A 20797-nucleotide genomic window follows, 5' to 3' on the forward strand; every position below is an offset into this window, starting at 1 on the left:
AGAAGAAAGAGCCCATGAAAATCACAGGCTCTCTTAACCCTGGTCGTGCCAATGGGTGCTCATGTTCCCCCAGCCAGGGAGCTCCTTGGGTGCTGTCCTTGGTTTGGGAGGCAGGGTAGGCAGCTTTGCACATAAGGTACAAATTGATTTGCTGATAAGCAAAGTACTGGTGAATGCCAGGGGAAACCATGCCAGAGTGTTTCCTCCCGGTCTGACTCATTCTCATTCATGGAGCCAGAGCCAGTCCAGAGCCCTCCCTGGCACTGATCTAGTTTTTTGGTTTATGTGTAATAGCTATAGACCTGAGGGCATGGGAGGCATGAGGCCAGCTTAAACAATAAATACCCTGCTGTGCCTTGCTGCTTAAACAGAGTAATTACTGCCTTACTACATGTGACCCCTCTGTTCCTGTCCCTCTGGCAGTTGTTATTCCATGGCTCCCTTTACACAAGGGATGGCTGTGCCTCTCCCAGCTGTACATCTCTCTGTCTGCCACTGTCTCACCTCCCATCTTTCTCACTCGCTCTGTCTCAGTGTGTTTCTCTTTGTCAGTAGCTGAGTACCATTTTCCCTTTTTCTCAGTCACTGAAGAATCTCACTTTTTTTTTTTTTTGCATTTCTCTCTCCCAGCCACTCCCTCTCTTCACTCTCCATCTATTTTTGTCTTCTCTCAAGCTTACTCCGTTTTTACCACTTCCAATGCTACTCTAGGTTTTCTGCCTGCCTTCCTCACTGTAGCATTGTAGCACTAGCTGTCCCTTTGCTTATCCACCATCTGCTTCTCTCTGCTGATCTCTTTGCTAAAAACAAGCCTCTTCAACTAAGGGATGGGAAAAAATGCCAAGCTCATTGGAATCTGTGATGGCTGAGGAGACAGACTGATAAACGAAAACTTCAAAGTTTTGAATTAAAAAAAGAAAACCCTCAGCTGGAGGTAAAACAAAAAAAAAAAATCATGTCAAAGGCTCCCTTAGCTATTTTTGTCTTTCAGAAGCCTGTTCCTAGGGAATAGAAGGTGCAGAGGGAAGGAGGAAAGTTAGGTGAGCAAAACCTCAAACACTAAATGGAGAGTGCAGAGACAACAAAACCTGCAGTTCAGCAATAGAAGTTGCTACACACAAAAAAACTTCAAATGGCATCCATTGATTTCCAATCTTTTTTATCTCCTTGCATCTTATTTTAGGCCCAACAAAGATGCATAACCCATTCTGCTCCCCTCTTCACAACTATAAAGATGCTTAGAGGGAAAATAAACATAGGAAGAGGGTGGCTGATCTCTTTCTCCACATGCCAAAAGCAAATAGATACTTTCAGCAGATCTGAATTTCAGTTTAATTTAAGACCACATCAGTGTTTAAAAAAAATAAATAAGTAAGAGAACTAAAGTAATCTCTGCGCAAGAAGAAGCCCAGTGTTGGATGCACGGACAGGAGGGGAGATGAAACAATATGCGGCTGCCACCTCTGGAGATCAGCTTCCTCTTTGGAGATGTAAGAAACTAGGGCATGAAGGGAAAGGCCTCTCTGGTAGAGCATGTGACTGAATGCATTGCTGGCCCTGACTACCTGAAAGAGCTGTCTGCACACAGTACAAGTGGGATTTTGTCAGGGTGTGTCATTTGTAGAAAGGAAGCATTTAGCTTTCAAGAGTGATGGTGTGTGGCAGTGCAAGGGGCCATTTGGGTGGAGGTGAGAAGGTTCCATAAATGCCTGGGGAACATGTCAGTGTTCTTCTCCATACACAGGTAGATTTATAGATGTAAAACCAAATAAAATACATAGTATATAAAAAACAGAATATAGCATATATATACATATATATCATATCTATATGAAAGCACAGGCAGGTGTGCACACCAGCAAGGACAATATGCAGAGCCAGTGGGGTTGTACAAGGCTATTTCCAGAGGGTAAGGGGAAAGGAGGGCTGCTTGCCAGCAGGCTAGCATAGCCAAGCAGATTTGCTGTTCAGCTTCATTATTTACTGGGTCCAATTAGGAAGCCAGGGGATAGGAAATGTGGCTGAGGCAAGCAGGCCTTCAAAGCCTTCCTCCTGCACACATCAAAGCTGCTGCCGCAGATCCCTCTGCAAAAAAGGCTCTGCCAGCTCCGAGCAGCAGCAGCAGCCGCCTGGCAAACGCTGCTCGGGGTCATTCCCTCTTGGTTTGATTGTCGAGCCTCCCGGGCTCCTGCTCTCTCTATCTCCAGCCTCCAGAGCAGAAAGCTTCTCTTTCTGAATTACTGGGACAGAGTTAAGGAGCTAAAGCTTGGCAAGGTGGTGTTTAATGGGGCTGTAGCAACAAACCAAGCTAACTGTGAACATGTGAAAGACAAAAAACCAGCAGGGAAGCAGGTTGCTTGAAGTCATGCAAGGGGATGGTTTGGGATGAGAAGAGCTGCACTGAGTGAGAAGTCATCTGCCTAGGGGAACCTGAAAAGACCCTCACTGGGAAAGGGCTGCACTGAAGCAGGCAGAACAGCCAGGAGACGACCCTTGTCAGCAAGGAAGCTTTGGCAGTACGGTCAGAATTTCATACCTTGATAATCTGCTCAAGGCAAATGTCTTAATGGGAATGGAGTGGCTCACTTGCCAGGAGCTGGCAGTCCCTCTTTCACCTAATAGAATATGTTCATTGTTATTGGTACCAAAGAGCATTGTCCAAGCCTTCTCCCTCCCTGCTTTGATAAACTGCATAGCGACAACCATCAGTTCTCTACCAAAGCTGGCTCCTGTGAGGAAACATTTGTAAATTCACTCAATGTATAAAGCTCTGTTCCTGCTCCCCACACCCCCTGTTTGCCTTAGAGGTTAGAGTTAATATGACTCACCTAATCTGGCTGCCAAAGTGAATTAGTGAAAACATCTCTACAGCTCTCTGCAAGATATCACAACCTGACATTTCTCTAACACACTGTGATACATCTTTCCTCTCCCTGATCTGTAGTGCAACACCTCAATTTTATATAAATGCTTTTTGTTAGAAATGGTTAATGTGCTCTTAGAGGGGACAAGGAAGCATGCAAAAGGGTTTGTCTTGAAAGTGAGAGCAGCTCGGTTCTTGTAGCAAAATGTTGATGCTCCAGGGTCACCAGTGCAGAGACAAGAACAGTGCTGCCACTTATTCAGCAAGAGACTGTCACAGAAACTTTCCCTGAAGTGTTACGCTTATATGAGCGTCCTAGAGCAGGGGAATGAGGAGTTGAATAGGATTATTGATGTCTTTGACATGCTCTTTAGAGCAGAAGTCCTGCCTTTCACTTAACTTCCAGGGCACTCCACTGGGCAAGCCAGCAGCTCATCATGTCTTGGGAGGGGTTCTGCGTAGCTGTGAAAGCTCTCCTGCTGGACATGGTACACAGTACACTTCAAGTGCATGTATGTATGCAGGGGAGAAGCTCAAAAACATCTTCCCTTGGGAGAGTATCTACCCTTGTAGGTTACTTTGGAGCTCCACTGATGTGGTTCTCTAACAGACAGACTTAACAGCACCCGTAATGAGGGTGCCACTCCATTAGAGCTGGTTAAGTCACCCTCAACCCTGTTTTCATTACAGTGACAGTCTTGTGACAAGGGCAAATTGCAGGAGAAGCAAGTCCCACTTGGAATGAACCCTGTGTATAAACAAGCCAGAATTGCAGAGCAAATGAGTTGCAAAACAGAGGCAAATTATGTTTTAACCTTTTCTTTGTGAGTCTTTCCCTGATGTCTGATTAACTTTCCAGTCAACTGACTGACCTACCAACTGGGAGTGCTGCTGTGAAAGGAGGGGAGTGTTGCTTGTCAGCTCAGCTTGGGGGTGGGATTTTTAAAGCAGTTTATTAGCAGGTAGCAATATGAGCAATATGCCATAAGAAAATCTAGAAATTAAGAGAGTTCCCAAACAGAAATGATCCCTGCTGTAGCAAAACCAGAAGCAATGTGCTGTGTCTACAGACAGCAGCACGGTGCAGTAGTTGCAGTGCAATCCTTCATCTGTGTTCAGCCATGGTAACACCTCATCTGAAATGCTGTGTTCAGTTTGGGGTATCACACATGCAGAAAAATGTGAACTTGTCAGAGAGGTCTAAAAGCAAAGAACAAGAATGATCAAGAGCCTTGAAAAGCCTCACCTACAGAGGAAGGTTGAAAGACCCTGGCAATGTTCAGCCAAAAGAAAAGAAAAAAAAAAGATGACAACTGAGGGAGGAACATAAGTGATTTAAAAGTTGATAAAAGGCTATTGCAGGGAAGGAGGGAATGATTTGTTCTTTTTGTCTGTAGTGGCTAAGACGAAAGTAATAGCTTTAAATTGCAGCAAGGGAGACTCAGGTCAAACTTGAGGAAACTGCTCAAGTGATAAGGACAGCAAAGCACAGGAACAGATTGTCAGGAGTGGCTGGAGAATCTCTGCCGCTGGAGGGCAGAGGATGGCTGTGTCCCTGACATCACTCGTGTCCTGCCTTGAGACTGGGGAATGGCTTAGATGGTGCCTGAAGCCCCTTCCCACAGTGCTGTGACTCACCTAACTCTGGTCCTACAGGGGCTAAGATTCCCTAACATATTCATGAGTTCCAGCAATAAAAAACACCTGTGAAAATCTCACATTTATGCTGCTTTCTTCTCCACTGGCTCTCCACAGCATCAGCCCCAGTGCAGAGCAGAGGACTGAGAGCCATGTCTTGGCAGCAGGAGCCAACTTTGCCTCCTTCCCTTGTGCAAAACACTCCTGCCATGCAGGAAGATCCTGCAGCAGACTGTTAGGGGATGCAAAAACCAAAGAAGCTGTGAATTTTAGACACAGCAATGAGATTTCCACTACCTGAACATCTGGTAGGAGCTGGAAAAAGGGACTGCTGATTAGCCCTGCTGAAAGAGAGGGGGAGTCCTTGTCTTTACATGAGTTTAATAGGTACTCTGCTGTTTTCATGCCGAGTCTCTCTGACGAGGGGTGGTTTTCCTCTAGAATGATTCTGAAAATTGCCTGTGAAAAAGAAAAAAAAAGCAAAAATAATTATGTAAGGGACAGAGTTCTGAGCAGATTTTGAGGTTTCTGAAGTCGCTCTTCGATGCTGAGGGGAATTGCACACAGCTGGTATCACCAGTGTGTGTGGCCAGGCTGACCTGGCCAAGACACTGCAGCAGGTCTGTGCCTCTGGGGTGGGATCTGTTGCAGGTGGCTCCAGGAGAAGTTCAGCTCCAGAGACCAGACTTACCCACTGCTTTCATGCTGTGCCATAAACCAAGGGGAGCAATAGGCACTATTTGAACTCCCTCAAAAATTGTAAGCACTTTTGTGAAGCGGGCAGGGTTTCAGAAGTGCTCGGCACCTGTAGAGCAGAAAATACCTTCTGGGCAGAGTTTTTTGGAAAATCTCACCACTCTCTGAGGAACCTGAATGGGAACTCTCATGATATGACCTTTTTTTTTTTTTTCCAAATCTGTCTTTTACCCTTTTAGGGTTGGGAGCTGATTTCTCTAAACAGACCCAGGCACACAATTGGGGCTTGCAGTTTCCAGTGCTGCAGAGCAGTGCTTACAGCCCTCTGAGAAGAGGAAATGTGGCTCAGATTTCTTACAGGAGATGCCTTACCTTGCTTTCTGAAGGAATAGGGTAGATATACCAATGCTAATATTTCATGCTTCCCTGGCAACTTCCATGCAATGAATTTAATGTGTTTTACATGGGTTAACCTCACTGCCCTGCTCTCAGCATGAGGTGATGGGAGAGGGGGAGCTATTTGCTGCAGTTTACAGAGGGAGAGCAAAGGAGTGACTCACTCAAGGTCATACAGTGAGTTAAAAGCAAGGCTAAAGACCTCCCCCAATTCCTGCCCTCATCCATAACCCCGACTGACACCCAAGTCACTGTTTTCCAAAGTGAGTAAGTGAGGCAGCACGGTTTAAATGTGTCATTTCATATATACAGTAGCTCAGGGATGCGTGATGATTATTGGTCTCTGCAGATCAAATTACAGTTTGTTTCTCTCAGTTTTGCTGTGTTTAACGGCAGCTTGATCTGATCGATGGCACTTCAGGGTGGTGGTTACTCTGAGAAACAGAAAGACATTTTTCACAGTTTTGCAGTGGACAAAAGGGTGCTGACAACACATCTGAGGACCCAGCTAGCCCTGAGCCAGCACATCACCCACAGCACAACTATCCTCTGGTGGTACTCAGCCATCACACTGGTGAACTTAGTCTGATCTTGTGTGGTGTAGAATTTGCTTCTCAAACTGGCCAGCCTCTGTATCATTCCACCTGAATGCCACCTTCCAGATTTTCAGTTTTCCATAATTAAATGAAATACTGGTATCTTGCTGATGCAGCTTCTGATAAAACTTTTAAAGGGCTCATGACTGTTGCTTGTTTGCAGACTCCATGTTGTCACTGTTCCTCCATAGCAATTTCCTCAGTCGGGAAGCCTAACAAGAACCACCGTTTGTATTTTTCTGCCCTACCAGGCAGAGAGTTTGAAGGTGAGGAGGAATACCTGGAGATCCTGGGGATCACACGAGAGCAGTCGGGCAAGTATGAGTGCAAAGCTGCCAACGAAGTTGCCTCAGCAGACGTCAAGCAAGTCCGGGTCACTGTGAACTGTGAGTATATCAGCTGGGGCAGGGCAATGGGGAGAGCTTTGCCCACAGGCAAGGGTTACTTCAGGATAAACAGAGAAGCCTTTCTGGGTTTGGATTATACAATCTGAAAGGGAGGGCACTGAGAAAACTATCTGCAATCAGACACTTGCCACAGGGTACAGTTTGTGCTTTAAACCTGGTAATATATAAGAAAAGGCTGGGGGAGGTGTGGTGCAGAGAGACAGACAGAGAGGGAGAGAGAGAAAGAAGAGCTGTGAGTTGTCCCCGTCTCTCCCCTCCAAAAGGCTGGCAATGCCTTGTTTTCACTCATTGATATTCGGGTGAACAGTAGCGTGAAGAGAAGCTTCACCAAGGCAGCAAGGAGAGATAAGGGAGGGCTCAGCTGGCTCAGAGCAAACACATGCCTGCCTGCACCCAGCCATCTCAGCAGTGCCTACACCGCTGTCACAGCCAGGGGACACGGGGCAGAGGCACGTGTTAATGACAGGGTGCAAAAACTTAACTTCTATGCTGTTTTCAGGTCATTAGTTTAAAGCTCTATCTAAAGACCCTTCGTGCACCAGTGCTATACAGAAAGGGGTTTTGGCCAAAGGATACAACAATCCCCTAAAAGCACCGAGAGGCACAGTAAGCTGTGGCTTACTTCCATACCTATGGCTTGGGGCATGGATCCCACCCCATATGTCCTTAGACAGATGCCCACTTCACTCTGGCATGCTCTTCTCACAGTAACACAAGATATGTCAAACTGATGTTACTCTATCGTACACATGTGTATGTCCATCCTCCAAACTTGTGTGGCTTGAATTTGGCACTTGAGTGATGTAAAGTGAGCTATCCCCATGCTTCGTTTCCTTGCTTGAAGGCTAATAACTTTGCAGCAAGGACGGATGAATGGGAGGCAAATCCTCTCCTGACCTTCTTCAGTTTAAATTGAGACTTAAACCAGAATACTGACTTAAACTGGAATTGGAGATGGCTACAGATATATTTCTGGGTGCATATTCATGTCTTGATTCACAGGTGGAACTGTTAGGGAATGGGTTAGGGCAGAGAGCTGATGGCATCAAGTGTTTCAGGCAATACCAGTCTTAATTTGACTGTAGGTGATTACAGCACCTTTTAATACCATTCTTGCTCTTCATTTCTTTCCCTTGGTCCCGTGCTGGCCATCACATCAGATCAACTTTTCTGTCCAGCTTAAAAGTTGAGGTTACAGGCTGCAGCATCTTCTCCTGGGAACTTTTTATAATTCCCTTAGAAACTGGATGGTAGTGGTTTAATATCAGCTGCCTCATGGGCCAAATTTGGCATTAATATGAACTGTAGTAGCAGATTTTCTGCACTGAAAGTATAGAAGTGTCAAAAACAGCTGAGTTTATAAACTGGAAACTTTCCATGAGAACCAATTAATACTTTCAGACATTTCTGTGAAACATAATTTCAATGGTGCTTTAATGTGTTTGAAACAGATTGTTTGTATAAAGTCAGAATGTTTGATTTTGATTTAGTTTCAACACATAATAACTATGCCACGGTAAGATCTTAAACATTTTAACTGTGGGAAAATATGAAAAAGTGATGTTAATATGTGATGTAATTTATAATGTAAGCAACTTAAAAATCCTTAAGAATAGCTTTTTTCTTTTGAAAGAAAGGGAAATAAATCTAAGAGACTATGAGGACCATACAGGAAAAGAAATCAGTCCTATTAGGGGAATGAAAAGTAGATATTTGCATACATCTTTACTTATCCTGCTTTGTTGAACAACACCACAAGCAGCAGAAAGTGGGAAAACCACAGTAAGTTTGAAAAATGGGGCCTGTCCAACCTCAGGAGCTTCCTGGTCATCTCTTATCATCTGCTATGGAGCACTGTCAGCTCCGACTGCAGGAGAAAGCATCTCTCTTTGCTTTGGTCTCACACTACCACCTTCAGGCTTCCCAAGTAATTGCCCTTGCACATCACAGACAGGGAAACTGAGGCCTGGAGAGAGTGAGAGTGGAACAGCTAAAGGGAACCCACTCCTGGCTTCCCAGGCAGCAAATGGCTACACACAGAGCAGCTGCTTTCTGGGTGCACTAGGCTGGTTTGTCTGGGACTGCCACCTGCCCCTTCTCCCAGGAGAGCACTGCACCACCTTCTTAAAGTGGTGAATATGGGGGCTGCTCAAGAGCAAAGGGCTGGGCTCCCTGGCAGCAGGCTGGGGAGCAGACACTTGCTGGAATCATTTTCTAGGCACCTATGGAAAGGTGCCTATTCATTCTGTCACTCACCTCTTGTACCAGATTCATGAAATGGAAAGGTTTGTCTTGCTGTAGACAGCAAGAAGATATACTGCTCAAACCAAAAAAATCAAAGAATGGCTCAAAAATCACCTTAGCTATCCTTTTATTATGCCTCCTCCTCTTCAAATTAAAATATTTACACAGACCCACAGCCTTTGAATGTAGGATCCTATTTATGTAAACTTATTAATATTTATGATGTTAGAGGGTGCACTGCAGTATCCCTAAAGCCCTGCATAAAATCCCGATTAAGGTCAGGGAAGGGATCATATTGAGATGGCTAATGTGTTCACAAACAAATTTCCTTCCCTACATTCTCCAGACAGAATTATTTTTTTTCTTTGACTGACACAATCCGTTTTGCTTTTTTTTTTTTTTTTTGGCCTTTCAGTTCTGAGACAGATACAGATGGCAGAGAGTGTTTCATGGTAACTTGAATCTCAGCAAAGTATCTGTCTGAGTCGCAGCCCTGTAATCTCAGGGTATGCAAGTATTAGTGATGAGAGACAAGGCACTTATTCCTTGATCCCTCTCAGCAGCCAGGTGGAAATAATTCTGCCTTTTAACATGTAAAGCTTATCGCTTAATATTTTGAACATGGGGCTGGGATTGAAGATGCCGGTGCCTGCCCTACCTGGTATCCAGCCAATACTGAGACCAAGCTTCAGCAGAGCACACCAATATGTTTTCCACGTTTGGTTTGCCCATGGCACAACACTCAGACTTCAAAGTAAGCAGAGGTGGGAACACTGTGCTGGGCTGAGGGCAAACTTCAGGCAGAGCAGTCACACACAAGCCCTTCTGGAGCTTGTCACAAAGCACAATGTCCAGGAAGGTTTGATCAGGATTTGTAACCTGGGACACCTAAGGGAAGTGTCTCAACACTGGCTCTCAGAATTGCACCCATAGCTTCTGCTAAATTTCTTCTCTTTTAAGCCATTAATGTATTTCTGTTTCATACATGTTGCCTCAGTCCTTTCTTATTATAGTTTTGGAGTTAGGCAAAGAGTTTGTATGGAACATAATTTTCATGCTACCATTAAATTCCTTCTTTATTCCTTTACTTTTACTGTCTTCCTTTACCGTTGATGAAGTCTTTCTCTCATCTTCTTCTCTCTGATAGCCCATGTGAACTACAGATCCATAAGTAAATATTCACAAATTGCAGAAGTCCATCATTAACCTTAACTTTGTATGTGTAGGCCTATGCATTTATGACAGAACTTTATTCAGCAGTGCTGAAGAGAAGCACGTGTAAGCAGTGCTGCTAATGTTGTATATCAGAGAGAGTTCAAAGTGCAGTATTCTGCAGAGGAGCAGGGAGGAACAAGGGCCACAGCAAACAGCTGCCGTGGGCCTCCAGTAGCCCGAGCAGTTTGCTTGAGGCAGGCAGCCCTGACATAGTTTCACTGTTTTGTTCCACCTGGAAGTGCATGGACTGACCATGTGTTTCCTTCCTGCAGACCCTCCCACCATCACAGAGTCCAAGAGCAACGAAGCGGCCACGGGACGACAAGCCTTACTGCGCTGTGAGGCATCGGCAGTGCCCACGCCTGATTTTGAGTGGTACAGAGATGATACCAGGTAAGGCCCTTAGCTCTCCTCTTCCCTCCTCTCTTTTGCAGCCCATTGAATAGAAGTTCCTGTCATCTTCCCCAGCTCCTCTCAAGCAAATTGCTCCTTACAATCCGTTTGAGTCCAGTCAGACTCAGCAGAGCCAGCATGGTCATGGCTGGAGGAGGCAATTCCTCTCTGCACCGGAGATGCTGAAAGAAGCACAGAGGATGGAGCTCTTGCCTTGAAGTCAGCTATGGGCCAATACCTAATCAATGCAATGTTCATGTGTTAAGTAGCCCATGACACAGACCAAAAAGTAGGTAGTATAACTTTTCAATTAGGTAATGCTTCTCCAGGTGCTTTCTTGTAGAGGAAGGAGCTGCTGCCGTACGAGATTCCCCAACCTGTGCAACCTGAGCCTCTCAGTCTTATATATGAGAATAAATGAGAAGAGAAAAAGGATCTGTCTTTTCTACCTGAGCATTTACCTGGCATTAAGAAGGTTATTACCCTACATTTTAGGGTAGCCAGAGCTGACCAGGGTGCCCAGGTTCAGGGGTGACTCAGCAAATGCACATACTGCAAATCAGTGTGTTTCACTTGGAACATTTTGTTCAAGTGCAGATTAGCCTTCAGTTGGCCATGGCGTGTCCAAGAGTGACTTGGTGCTAGGTTAAGGCTTCCTTCCTTTCCCTGGTCTTTCGTTGGTTCTCCACTGCTTTACCAGTGGCATTTAATCCCATTGAACTACCACCTTCCTTTCATTACCTCCTCCTATTTTCTATCCATGCTTTCTTTGGTCTTTTTTCTCTCACATCCGCTCCCTGCTTCCCTCTATCCTCACCTGCCAGCTGAGCTGAATGATTTTGGTTTCCTGCCTGCTGGGATTTCCTTCCCAGTACGCAGCTGCCATTGCACTGTACACCTCTCCTCCTGTCTTCCCAGGATAAACAGCGCCAATGGTCTGGAGATAAAGAGCACGGGGAGTCAGTCTCTGCTGATGGTGGCCAATGTCACTGAGGAACACTACGGGAACTACACCTGTGTGGCTGCCAACAAGCTGGGGGTCACAAATGCCAGCCTATACCTTTACAGTAAGTACGGGAGAGGGTGAAGGGAGGCTCTCACAAGCACATGGCTGTGAAGGAAGCACATGGTGGCCAAAACTCAGGAAGGCATCTGCTTGACAACCCAGACCCATCAGACCTCCAGCCATGACCTGGCTTTCAGCACTCTGCTTCAAATACCTACGTGTTCATATTTGCCTCAAAACACAAACACAGCCAAATCGAAAGGTTTACAGTCAAGCCCTTTGATTGACTGGCTTTGCTGAAGACAGATTTTGTTAAAATAATAAAAATGTGTTTGTTTTAAAGCTGGAAACAAAAAACCCTTTAGAATGACAGCCCCTTTAATAAGTAGACAGAAGGCCAGGGCTCGGAGGATCCATGACAGCTGAGAAATGACAAGTAATTCAGAGAGATGGAGAGAACTAGCCACCGAGCCTGAGGAGAACAAGACAGAGTCAAGGAAAAGAGAAATTGGTTTGAAACTGGAAAGGACAGAAATGGGAAAAGACAGAATGATTTTAAAGGGATATAGCATAGGTACCATAGGGGAAAAGGTAATCAACAGATGAAATATGGAATAAGGATCCTTGGATCTCATTCTGCTACCTTTCAATTACTGAGTTTGTCTTAGTAAGTATAAACAGACAGAAGCTGGAAATAGACCAAGCTCTAGAGCAGAGTTACCTGCTGGTTCTGAATTTTGCAGCTGATTCAAACCTGACCCTAAACAGAGCCCCTTCCCTGCACCTACAATCCACATGCACATACAAATTGTGGTGTATTTAAAATGCAGTTCCCAATTCCAGGTCTAAAACTGGGCCCACATGTTATTGGCATCAGAGATACACTGCAGCAAAATGACCCACTCACACAAATGAACACGTAGGCACAAAAGTGACTGATGGCAGTGTTCCTGTGATGGTCCCAAATTGAATTAAAACTCTTATGTCATGACCTACATGTCCTTTTAAACAGAAAAAAAAAAACCAACCTGTGTAAAGCAGACAGTATGGGATGCAGTTTAGTCTAGTTTCTGCTCACACCAAAAAAAAACAGTTATGGTTTGGTTATTTTTAACAGGTGAAGTGCAAAAGGATTAATCCATGGGCATTCTTTGTTTACCACCTTTGGATTTATTTCATGGCAGTTTGAATTTTTGCAAATTTGGGTGCATTTTGTGGCAGTTATTTTCTAAAGAAGAGATATTATCATAAAAGTACATACAATTGATTTTCTGTAGCATTGCAGCACACAAAGCAAATTTCTACTTTGAAAGTCTTTTCACCCTGGTCTTGTGACTGTCATGAGATTAAAAAAAAAATCCTCAGGCAGCAATCTGGAACACAATTTTCAAATACTCCAGATTTGTTCTTGCTGATATTAATATAATTCTAAGTTTAGAATCCATTATTTGTGACTGAATTCTAAATTTGGCCCTCTCTGTTGGTTCCTGTTACACAGATGAACTGAAATGCATCACTGAAACAAAATATAAGATGAAATTCAATCAAATGTATATATGCACATATGATTTTAGCTGGGGGGGGAGTTAAGTTTTGCTAGAGAAGCATTTTGCATGAGTTCAGAACTTCACCTCAAAGGATCTCAAAGGGTTTGCTAGCAATGAATATTTTAATATCGCAAGTCATTTAGAAATGGGTGAGTGTTGTTAGCACCATTTTGCAGGAGGAAGTTAAGGTACAGAGCGAAGAAGTGGTTTACCCATGGTCATAAAATGAGTGGCAGAACCTGTGAAAGACCCAGGAAAACCTTGCAAAGTTGCTGTTAACTGTTCCAGGAGGAAATGTGGCAGCTCTTAAAGATGATTTGCAACAGTGAGGATCCTATTTTAGGCCCCTTTTGACGTGGATGAAAAATACTTTATTTCCTTCAAATTGTTGGATTTTGTTTATAATTTTTTAGAAATTCAAGGCCTGTTTATACTGGAGGACACTCGAGAACCTCACAAGAGCCAGGAGAATGGAGGTGCAGGAGCTGAGAGAGATTTGATGATTTTCAGTGAAGTCTTTCTAACTTGTTTTTGTTGCTTGGTTAATCCCTGCTTTTTCACTGTGCAATTGCTTCATATTGTTTCAGGAAATCTCTGTTCTTCTAGTTAGTGTGGAAGAAAGAAAGAGAGAGAAAAAAATAAGTTCAGGGAGACTATAGTTGGTATTTTGAAGGTTAAGAAATCAGGAGGGAAATGAGTGAAGGGAATCCAGCTTCATAAAGATAAAGAAAGCAGCTGAAAAAACCCTACAAGCCCAGATGAAAGAAATGCTGTAGTAGTAATGCTGTAATAATCACACAGTAGCTGAAATAACAGGTAATACATATTCCCAGCCACACACCCAGACAGAAAAATAAAACAGTGCCAAGTTCTTGCAAGGTACAGCAGACACTCAAATACTTGGGAGTGTTTTTCATCCCTGGAATCAGAGATCTTATTTCCTTTTTAAACAGAGAACAAGCTTACTGTAGAGCAACATCCCACTGGGGAGGTAAGTACAGCGAGGGTTCCTCAGTGTCCCACTGCAGCACAAGAAAGAATGGCAGCAAGGAGTGAAGAAACAACCAGAGAGTTAATAATGAGGTACTGGCAGCTTTGCCTGAGGTAGAGGGCAGACAGGGAGTAAGCGAAATGATGTGAAAGAACAGTTTAGCAATAGAGAAGAATTGGTGGCTACCATTTCATGAAATCTCAGTCAGCACTGAAAAACTCTGAGAGACTGAGTGCCTTAGATGTCAATGTCATGGATAGAAGATGCATTAAAATACAAAAGCAGCTTCCTTGAGCTGTATGAATAGATAGCTAGTGATTTTTCTTAAAGGATGTAGCAGCAAGATTGCCTGCTGTAGGTGGAGGGATTTATACCCCTGACTCTGAGAGTCTGAGAGACTGAGTTTACAACAACATAAATATGGCCCTACCAAAGGTTTAACTTACTCACAAAACTGTCTCCAACAGCAAATATGGAGTATCTTTTTAGAGAGGGTACTCAGGTACAGTTTGATGATGCAACTGATCTAATAGCTTGCTGACCTTCCTTGCTCCCCAGCCCTTTTGCTCATCTGGCTCTCTGCACGTGGTTTTGTTGTTTCTCTTATTCTGCCACTCAGTGGACATCCCACTGAGCCTGTCCAATCTGCTAAACCAGTGAGTAAGGTAAATGATCTTTACTGCTCATCTCTCTAAAATGCCCCAAATGTTTTCTTTAGTCATACTGAGCTGAACTAGTTCATGGCTGGGCTCAACAGGCACCAAAGCCCATGCAGAAGAAGCAGCTCTCTCACACATCTGTGGGTATGAGGAGTTGGGAGGCAGGACCATGTTGATTCAGCCCTGCAGAGCTTGAGAGGGAGGTTTGTAACCCCTAAGCACAACAAGAGGGGCAGTAATACACATCTCTGTTAAAATTACCTGACAGAGAGGCAAAGCCAGGGCTGCCATCACAGAGCAACAGAGGTGAAAAGCAATGACACAGCTGAAGCAAAAGGGTTCTTCCTCCAAGTGTTAGGAGGTAGGGAACATGTTTCCTTTTTGTTTTACTCACCTAGCAGTACTAGGAAAAGCATTAGGAGTGAAAACCACAATAAGTATCTTAACACATGCTACACTGAAGTGTGTATACATACATCTGTATATATAGATAGATATACTTAGCAGATACACATTTGCTGGAGGACCACAGATACATAGGTTTATGTGTAGGTGAGTATGTATATATAGGCATGCACCTCTGTGATGTAGAAGCAAACCCACACACCCCTCCACGGGCACACACAGGCAGGTGCAGCACCTGGCACATTCTAGCAAAGCAGAGGAAAGAAAGAAAAGCTTTTCCAAATTAGTTGCCTTCTCTCTCTAGCCAAGCTAGCCCATCCCATAGGCTGAAACAGGAGACAGCAGCACAGTGCTGCACATCCTGATGCAGTCCTGCTGGCTCAATTGCTCAGTTAGAGGAGACTGCCACATCATCAGGTCCCCTGCTGCATCCTCTGCACCCTTTGGGGAGCTGGCAAACGTGGAGATGAAGCAGAAACTGGCGAGCCAAATCAAGGAGCTTCAGGTGGAGCTCAGCAGTTTTGGCTGCAGCAAGGCACGTTCCTAAAGGCTGGCATTAGCCTCTAACTTGTTATTTGTTAGCATCCTGCCACAAGTGTGCACACGCTGACACCCCTCCTTCCACTCTGCCCACTCTTTGTAGTGCCTGAGCATTTGGTTACGGTGATGGCTGCTGGGGTTTGGAACCTTAACTGTGGCCAAAATCCTTCTTAGTGGCTCTTAGTGCACATCCCCTGCTTTCCTCAAGTCTGTCAATAACTGGGAGACTCAGAAGGGAGGAAAGTGGTTTGGGCTGACAGTCAGAGGGGGCAAGGCTGAGACACTGCTAATGAGCCAGGGTGGAGCAATAAAAGCAGCACACAGTGGGAGAGGGGAACAGAGACAGAGTCCTTGAATAGAAAGCAGCATGATAATGAGGCCGTAGTGCTTTGCTTTAAGTGCTTATGCTGTGCAGCCTGCAGCCTGCTGTGCAGGAAGAAGGTAAAGGGGAGTTGAGTTATTTAACCAAACTAAATAACAAGGAAGTCTTGTCAGCACAAACAGCCTGCTTTCGCAGAACAATAGTCCCCTGTTGCTACACAAACACAGAGATCCAGGCTAGACTTGTATTTGATCTCCCCTGTGCCTGCTGTGGATTCAAACAACTCCATTACCACTGTGAGGGCAGGAGTCCTGCCAGTGTCATAGGGATGGGCCTGACCTGCTCAATCCTCATGAGCTCCAGTGAGACAGAAACTCACTCTTTGCACCAAGGATACTGCAGAAAGAGCATTGGCCTCCAAACAGCTGGGCCTAGGTGGTCAGAGAATAACAGTGGGCTACTGATTTATCCTGCCAAAGTCTGTGTCCATCAGCAGTGATCTTAGCAGGTAAGCCAGGAGATCACTCATTGCCCCAGGCCTACCAGCTGTTGCAGCTAAATGTCTACCTATGGATCAGTCCATGGATAGGAACTTGTTTCAGGCAGTACAAGGCATCCAGCAAGCTCTGAAGGCAAAGAAAGGAGACCCAGTGATAATAGCCAAGTCTGGGGACCTTGCATTCTTGGGTTTGTGTCTGGCTCTGCCAACTGTTCAGCATTTGACCTTGGGCAAATTGCTTCCCTTGCTCTGTGCATCACCTGCAGCATCTGTGAAGCAGAATTAACTACTGCTAGCCTCAGACTGAAGTCTCTGGTACTGGTTTCCCTCAGTGCCTGTGCAATTCTTTTGGGATCCTTTGTGGAAGAAGCAAACCATGAAGCCAGCAGTGACGTATATCAAAGTCCTGCTGTGACGTATAACGAGGACACATTATAAAATCCTGTAAACAGGACAGCAGGCTCTGTGTACAGCTGGAAGATAATGACTGCAAAAAATCTGTCCCTCTCAGAGGACAAAATCTCTAAAGAAGCAGAGTGCCCTTGAGGATTTGCCAGGGTGACTGCTCCCATGCACAGTTCCTCAAGGGAACTACCATTGGCAAAAAATCAATTGTGGAGAAGGTTCTGGGGAGGCAAGCCATGGAGGACTTCCACAACTCACCTCTCTGCCAAGACTAGCTTCCAGACAGAGGTGTAGCTAAGAGGAGCTGCAGAGTGATGACATGAGTGGTCTTGAAAGTCAGAGGGAAGATATGGACCATCAACTCCAATTACCTTCACTGCAGGTGCTTAATTCCTCTTGCTGTTTGGCTATTATTTGTTTAGTTTTTCAAATCACTTCTCTCTGACTCCCAATCCCAGGGGATGGTGATATGTATTAGGCATGTTGCTAGCAAAATGCTTTTTATATGAAACCTACTCTAGTTCATTTAATTTGGAGATGGACAACTCCATCAGGTTTGTATCTGCTGCTTGCTTGGTGTGAAAAGTGGCTTGTCCTTTTCTCCTGCATGTTGCTTATTGGTTTTTTTTCCCCCCTTAGAACGAGTTTTACCCACACTCCCCAATCCTTTTCCAGGTCAGTATATGTTTTATGTTCAAGTAGCTCTTTAGCCGGGTCATTCTCCGTCATCCTGACAAATGCTCAGAGCTAGGCATGGGCAAAACAGCTCAGAAATTCAGGAAAATAAGGGCTTTCCCTTCTTATTACATGTCATTTTGTCATTTCTTCTCACCATCCTCATCCTTCTCTTTCCCCCCTCCCTCTTCAAAAATAAATCAACTGTACAGCAACAACCTTTAACCAAGCTTTGGGCCACGACACTTGAGTTGTCACCCAGGTGTGGACAGTCTTTAGTGAGGTTCAATCTCCCTGCAGAACTACTTCTAAAACACATTCCCATCCTAAGCTCTCTTTGCCCACTGGTTCAGATTTGGATCAAAAGCATAAACAGACCTAAAATTTTGCAGAGACAGTAGAAAGGACAAATTGAAAACTAAAAATTAAAATCCTGCCAGAAGGTTTTTCCACTCTAGTTGAGCATCTTATCATGCACAGTGAAACACTTTGTTTTCTCATGCTTTTGTCCCATGTCTCCCAGTCTTCCTGTCACATTGTCTTGCATCTGAGGCAGAGAGCATGAAAAGAGGCACACGGTGAGATGTTACTGGCTGCTTTATTCCAAAAGGGAAGAAGGTATGAAGGCAAAACAGGGTCTGAGTGCTTCTTTATGTTTCTGTGTTGCCCACTCCTGCCTCAGGTGCAGACAGCATGGTCCCAACATCCATATGAGATTTGGGCCTTGGTTGTGACCTTTTCATTCTGAGAAAGCACAGAGACAAGGTGCGTCTGGAAAGCAGGCTACAGCATTTGGAAGTGGTGGTTGAAAATAAATCAACAATAAGGCAGCAAGTCAGTCCACTGAAAAAATCTTGGCCTACAGCTCCTCGGTATCTTTGTTTTACTGCCATGTGAGGAGGATGCACTCAACTTATGGGTTGCTCAGAGACCTAAATTGTTAATGTCTGCACAGAGCTTTGGGATAGAGTGTTATTAGGAACCCGTGTTGTTTTGCAAAAGAGCACCTGCTCGAACAAAGCACCTGCAGGTACTCCCATGAAAAGAACAATAAATGCTGGGTGTTACACATGCTCCGTTTAACTACTCTGCTGTTTTCAAATCAAGCTCTGCTCTTGGCAACTTATTCAGGCTCAGGATGTAGTCACAATTGCCTATTTAAAAGGCAAATCCACAAATACAATTAAAGAAAAGTACCTAAGGAAAAAAAACCAAAAAAGGAAGGGGGAGGTAGAAATCAAGCTACCATTAAAATTAAATCCCAGAGAGTGATTTGTAAATAACATTCAAGGAGCTGAGAAAGGAGTAAAGTAGGCCATTGGGAACCTACTGTGGAAAAATAAATCCAATTAAACACCATTATCTTATGTATTGCAAATGAAACTCGTGCTTGGATATGAAATTAAAGTTGCTGAGGCTGTTTTGGATGTAGGGTTTTGAAGAGTTTAGGTGTTCTTTTCTTTAAGCAGAATTTTCAATGACAAATATTTTTGTCTGATGAAAAACCCAGGGCTCTTTGGTTTTATGATTATTTTTATTATATATCCTTAAATTCCACAGGCAGGCAGTGTTAATTTTTTTCATAGCCAGCCCTGTTTACAGCTGGTTTTGAATTAGGAGCCCATTAAGCTAAATGATAAAGCAAAATCTGCGAGTGAGCAAGGCCAGGATTCCCATTACAAATACACCTCCTAATCAACTTGCCAAGGCCATCCTGCATGGCTTTAGTTGATCCTTTAAAACACTTTCCCCTCCATCTCTGAAGCTGTTATGTTTTTACTGCTCCCCAGTCTCCTGAGATCATCTTGAAGGACATCCTGGTGTGCCATCACTCCTTTGAGGAGCCTCCAGGAATTTGTGGTGCCAAATGCTGGCATATCTCCAGTGACCCAGGACACACCAAGAGGATTTTGCAGAGGGGAAAAGCAGAGTTTAAATACTCTGGGCCTCACTTGTTTTCTGAAAACCCTTACCAGCTCCTCCATTGTGGGCCTTAGCACAGATGCTGGTGATTTTCACATGTGATTTTACTTTGCTGCTCACCTTCAAAGAAACCCGGGGCATAAAATTTTGTTAGACCTTTTTCTTCCTATGAGCTGATGTTCTGAAATGCAGTCCTCAGCCCTCAATTAAGCCGTTCCTCAATGACCAGAATCACAGCCTTCCTCCTCTTTCTCCCTCAATTTTCATTTCTGTTAATCCTCAGTAATACTTCCCTGCCCTGTGGGGTTTTGAGCATTAATTTAAAAGGAAGGTGATTTGAGACAAAGAGCTCTGTAGTCCTGCTAAGCATTGCTATCATTAGCTAGCTGCTGTGGAAACATCTTGCTTTTAGACAGGCTGAAGACTCAGAAGCAGCCCATTCAACTAAACAAATGGGACTTGAATTTGATGAGACACTTTCCTAAAATGCTGGTGGAGCCCAGCTGATTCAGCTCTCAACTGAGTTGTCCTTGATAAATTTTCCAGCCCTCCTGATCTGCAGCCAGGCACTCAAAATGCCTTGAAATGTCTTCTGGGATGTGGCCACATCATCACATCTTTCTGTCTGCATTGTAACACCATGTTATAATGACACAAGACCTGGCTGTCACCAAGCAGGGGCCTTACTGAATCATCAGGTGCCTTTTCAAAAGGATTTTTCTTCTGGAAAAAGAGAATCTGTTCATTCCACACCACATCTGCCAATGGAAGGGCAAGTGTGGCCACTGTTGAACCTCAAAGGAACCTGTCACAATTATGGCACTAGCTCCATCTTTGTCCTTCATTGTCCCTCATCCTGAGCCCTTTGAACATGAACTCCTTCCCTTTGATTAGCACCTAGTGTCCACATCAGAATGGCTCAGCCAGACTGATGGGCTTGAAAACCTGTGAGCCTTCCTCACAGGAGTTTTGTGATGAGGGCTTGCCAGAGGCTAAGGAGGTGTTTTCTCAGCGTGGTTAGCTTGATGCCCTGGGAGCTCTGCAAGGGGGATGTGGTGTTTCAGAAAGCAGCACATCCAGAGCCACCCACAGGGCGACAAGTGTGTCAGTCTTTGGGGCCTGATCAGACAAAGTCATGGCTGTCAATAGGTTGACACAAGATTTATAGCAGCAGTGTGTTAGCAATTAGCAGAGTGGGAGGGAAGAGGAGAATGAGGAGTCCTGCCTTTCTGCCAAAACGTGCACTGATCGGAGAATGACCCTGTGTGACTGTAGATCGTAGATAGTCTCCATTTAGCTGTAGCCTGTGTAGCCTGTACTGTCACTAATGCCTTCATCAGGTGGGTGGGAGCTGGGGCGAGGGAGAAAAGAGATGTT

At 44.6% G+C, this 20797-nt stretch overlaps 1 protein-coding gene across 4 annotated transcripts in view; it reads left to right on the forward strand.

The window, feature by feature from the left end:
* LSAMP (limbic system associated membrane protein) overlaps positions 1 to 20797 on the forward strand; it is a 980463-nt gene that overhangs the window by 944990 nt on the left and 14676 nt on the right. For 3 of the 4 annotated variants that reach the window (XM_005523908.3, XM_088068810.1, XM_005523906.3), the window contains 3 exons: positions 6441 to 6575; positions 10328 to 10448; positions 11367 to 11515. In XM_005523908.3, coding sequence (XP_005523965.1) covers positions 6441 to 6575; positions 10328 to 10448; positions 11367 to 11515 — 405 coding nt within the window. Of the gene's footprint in view, positions 1 to 6440; positions 6576 to 10327; positions 10449 to 11366; positions 11516 to 17461; positions 17498 to 20797 lie in introns of all 4 variants that reach the window. The other variant, XM_088068823.1, reaches the window with a different exon arrangement.

The sequence above is a fragment of the Pseudopodoces humilis genome, chromosome 2 (assembly GCF_049639895.1).
Source record: "Pseudopodoces humilis isolate 2021_Gansu_Grassland_sample_001 chromosome 2, ASM4963989v1, whole genome shotgun sequence".
NCBI classification, from domain to species: Eukaryota; Metazoa; Chordata; class Aves; order Passeriformes; family Paridae; genus Pseudopodoces; species Pseudopodoces humilis.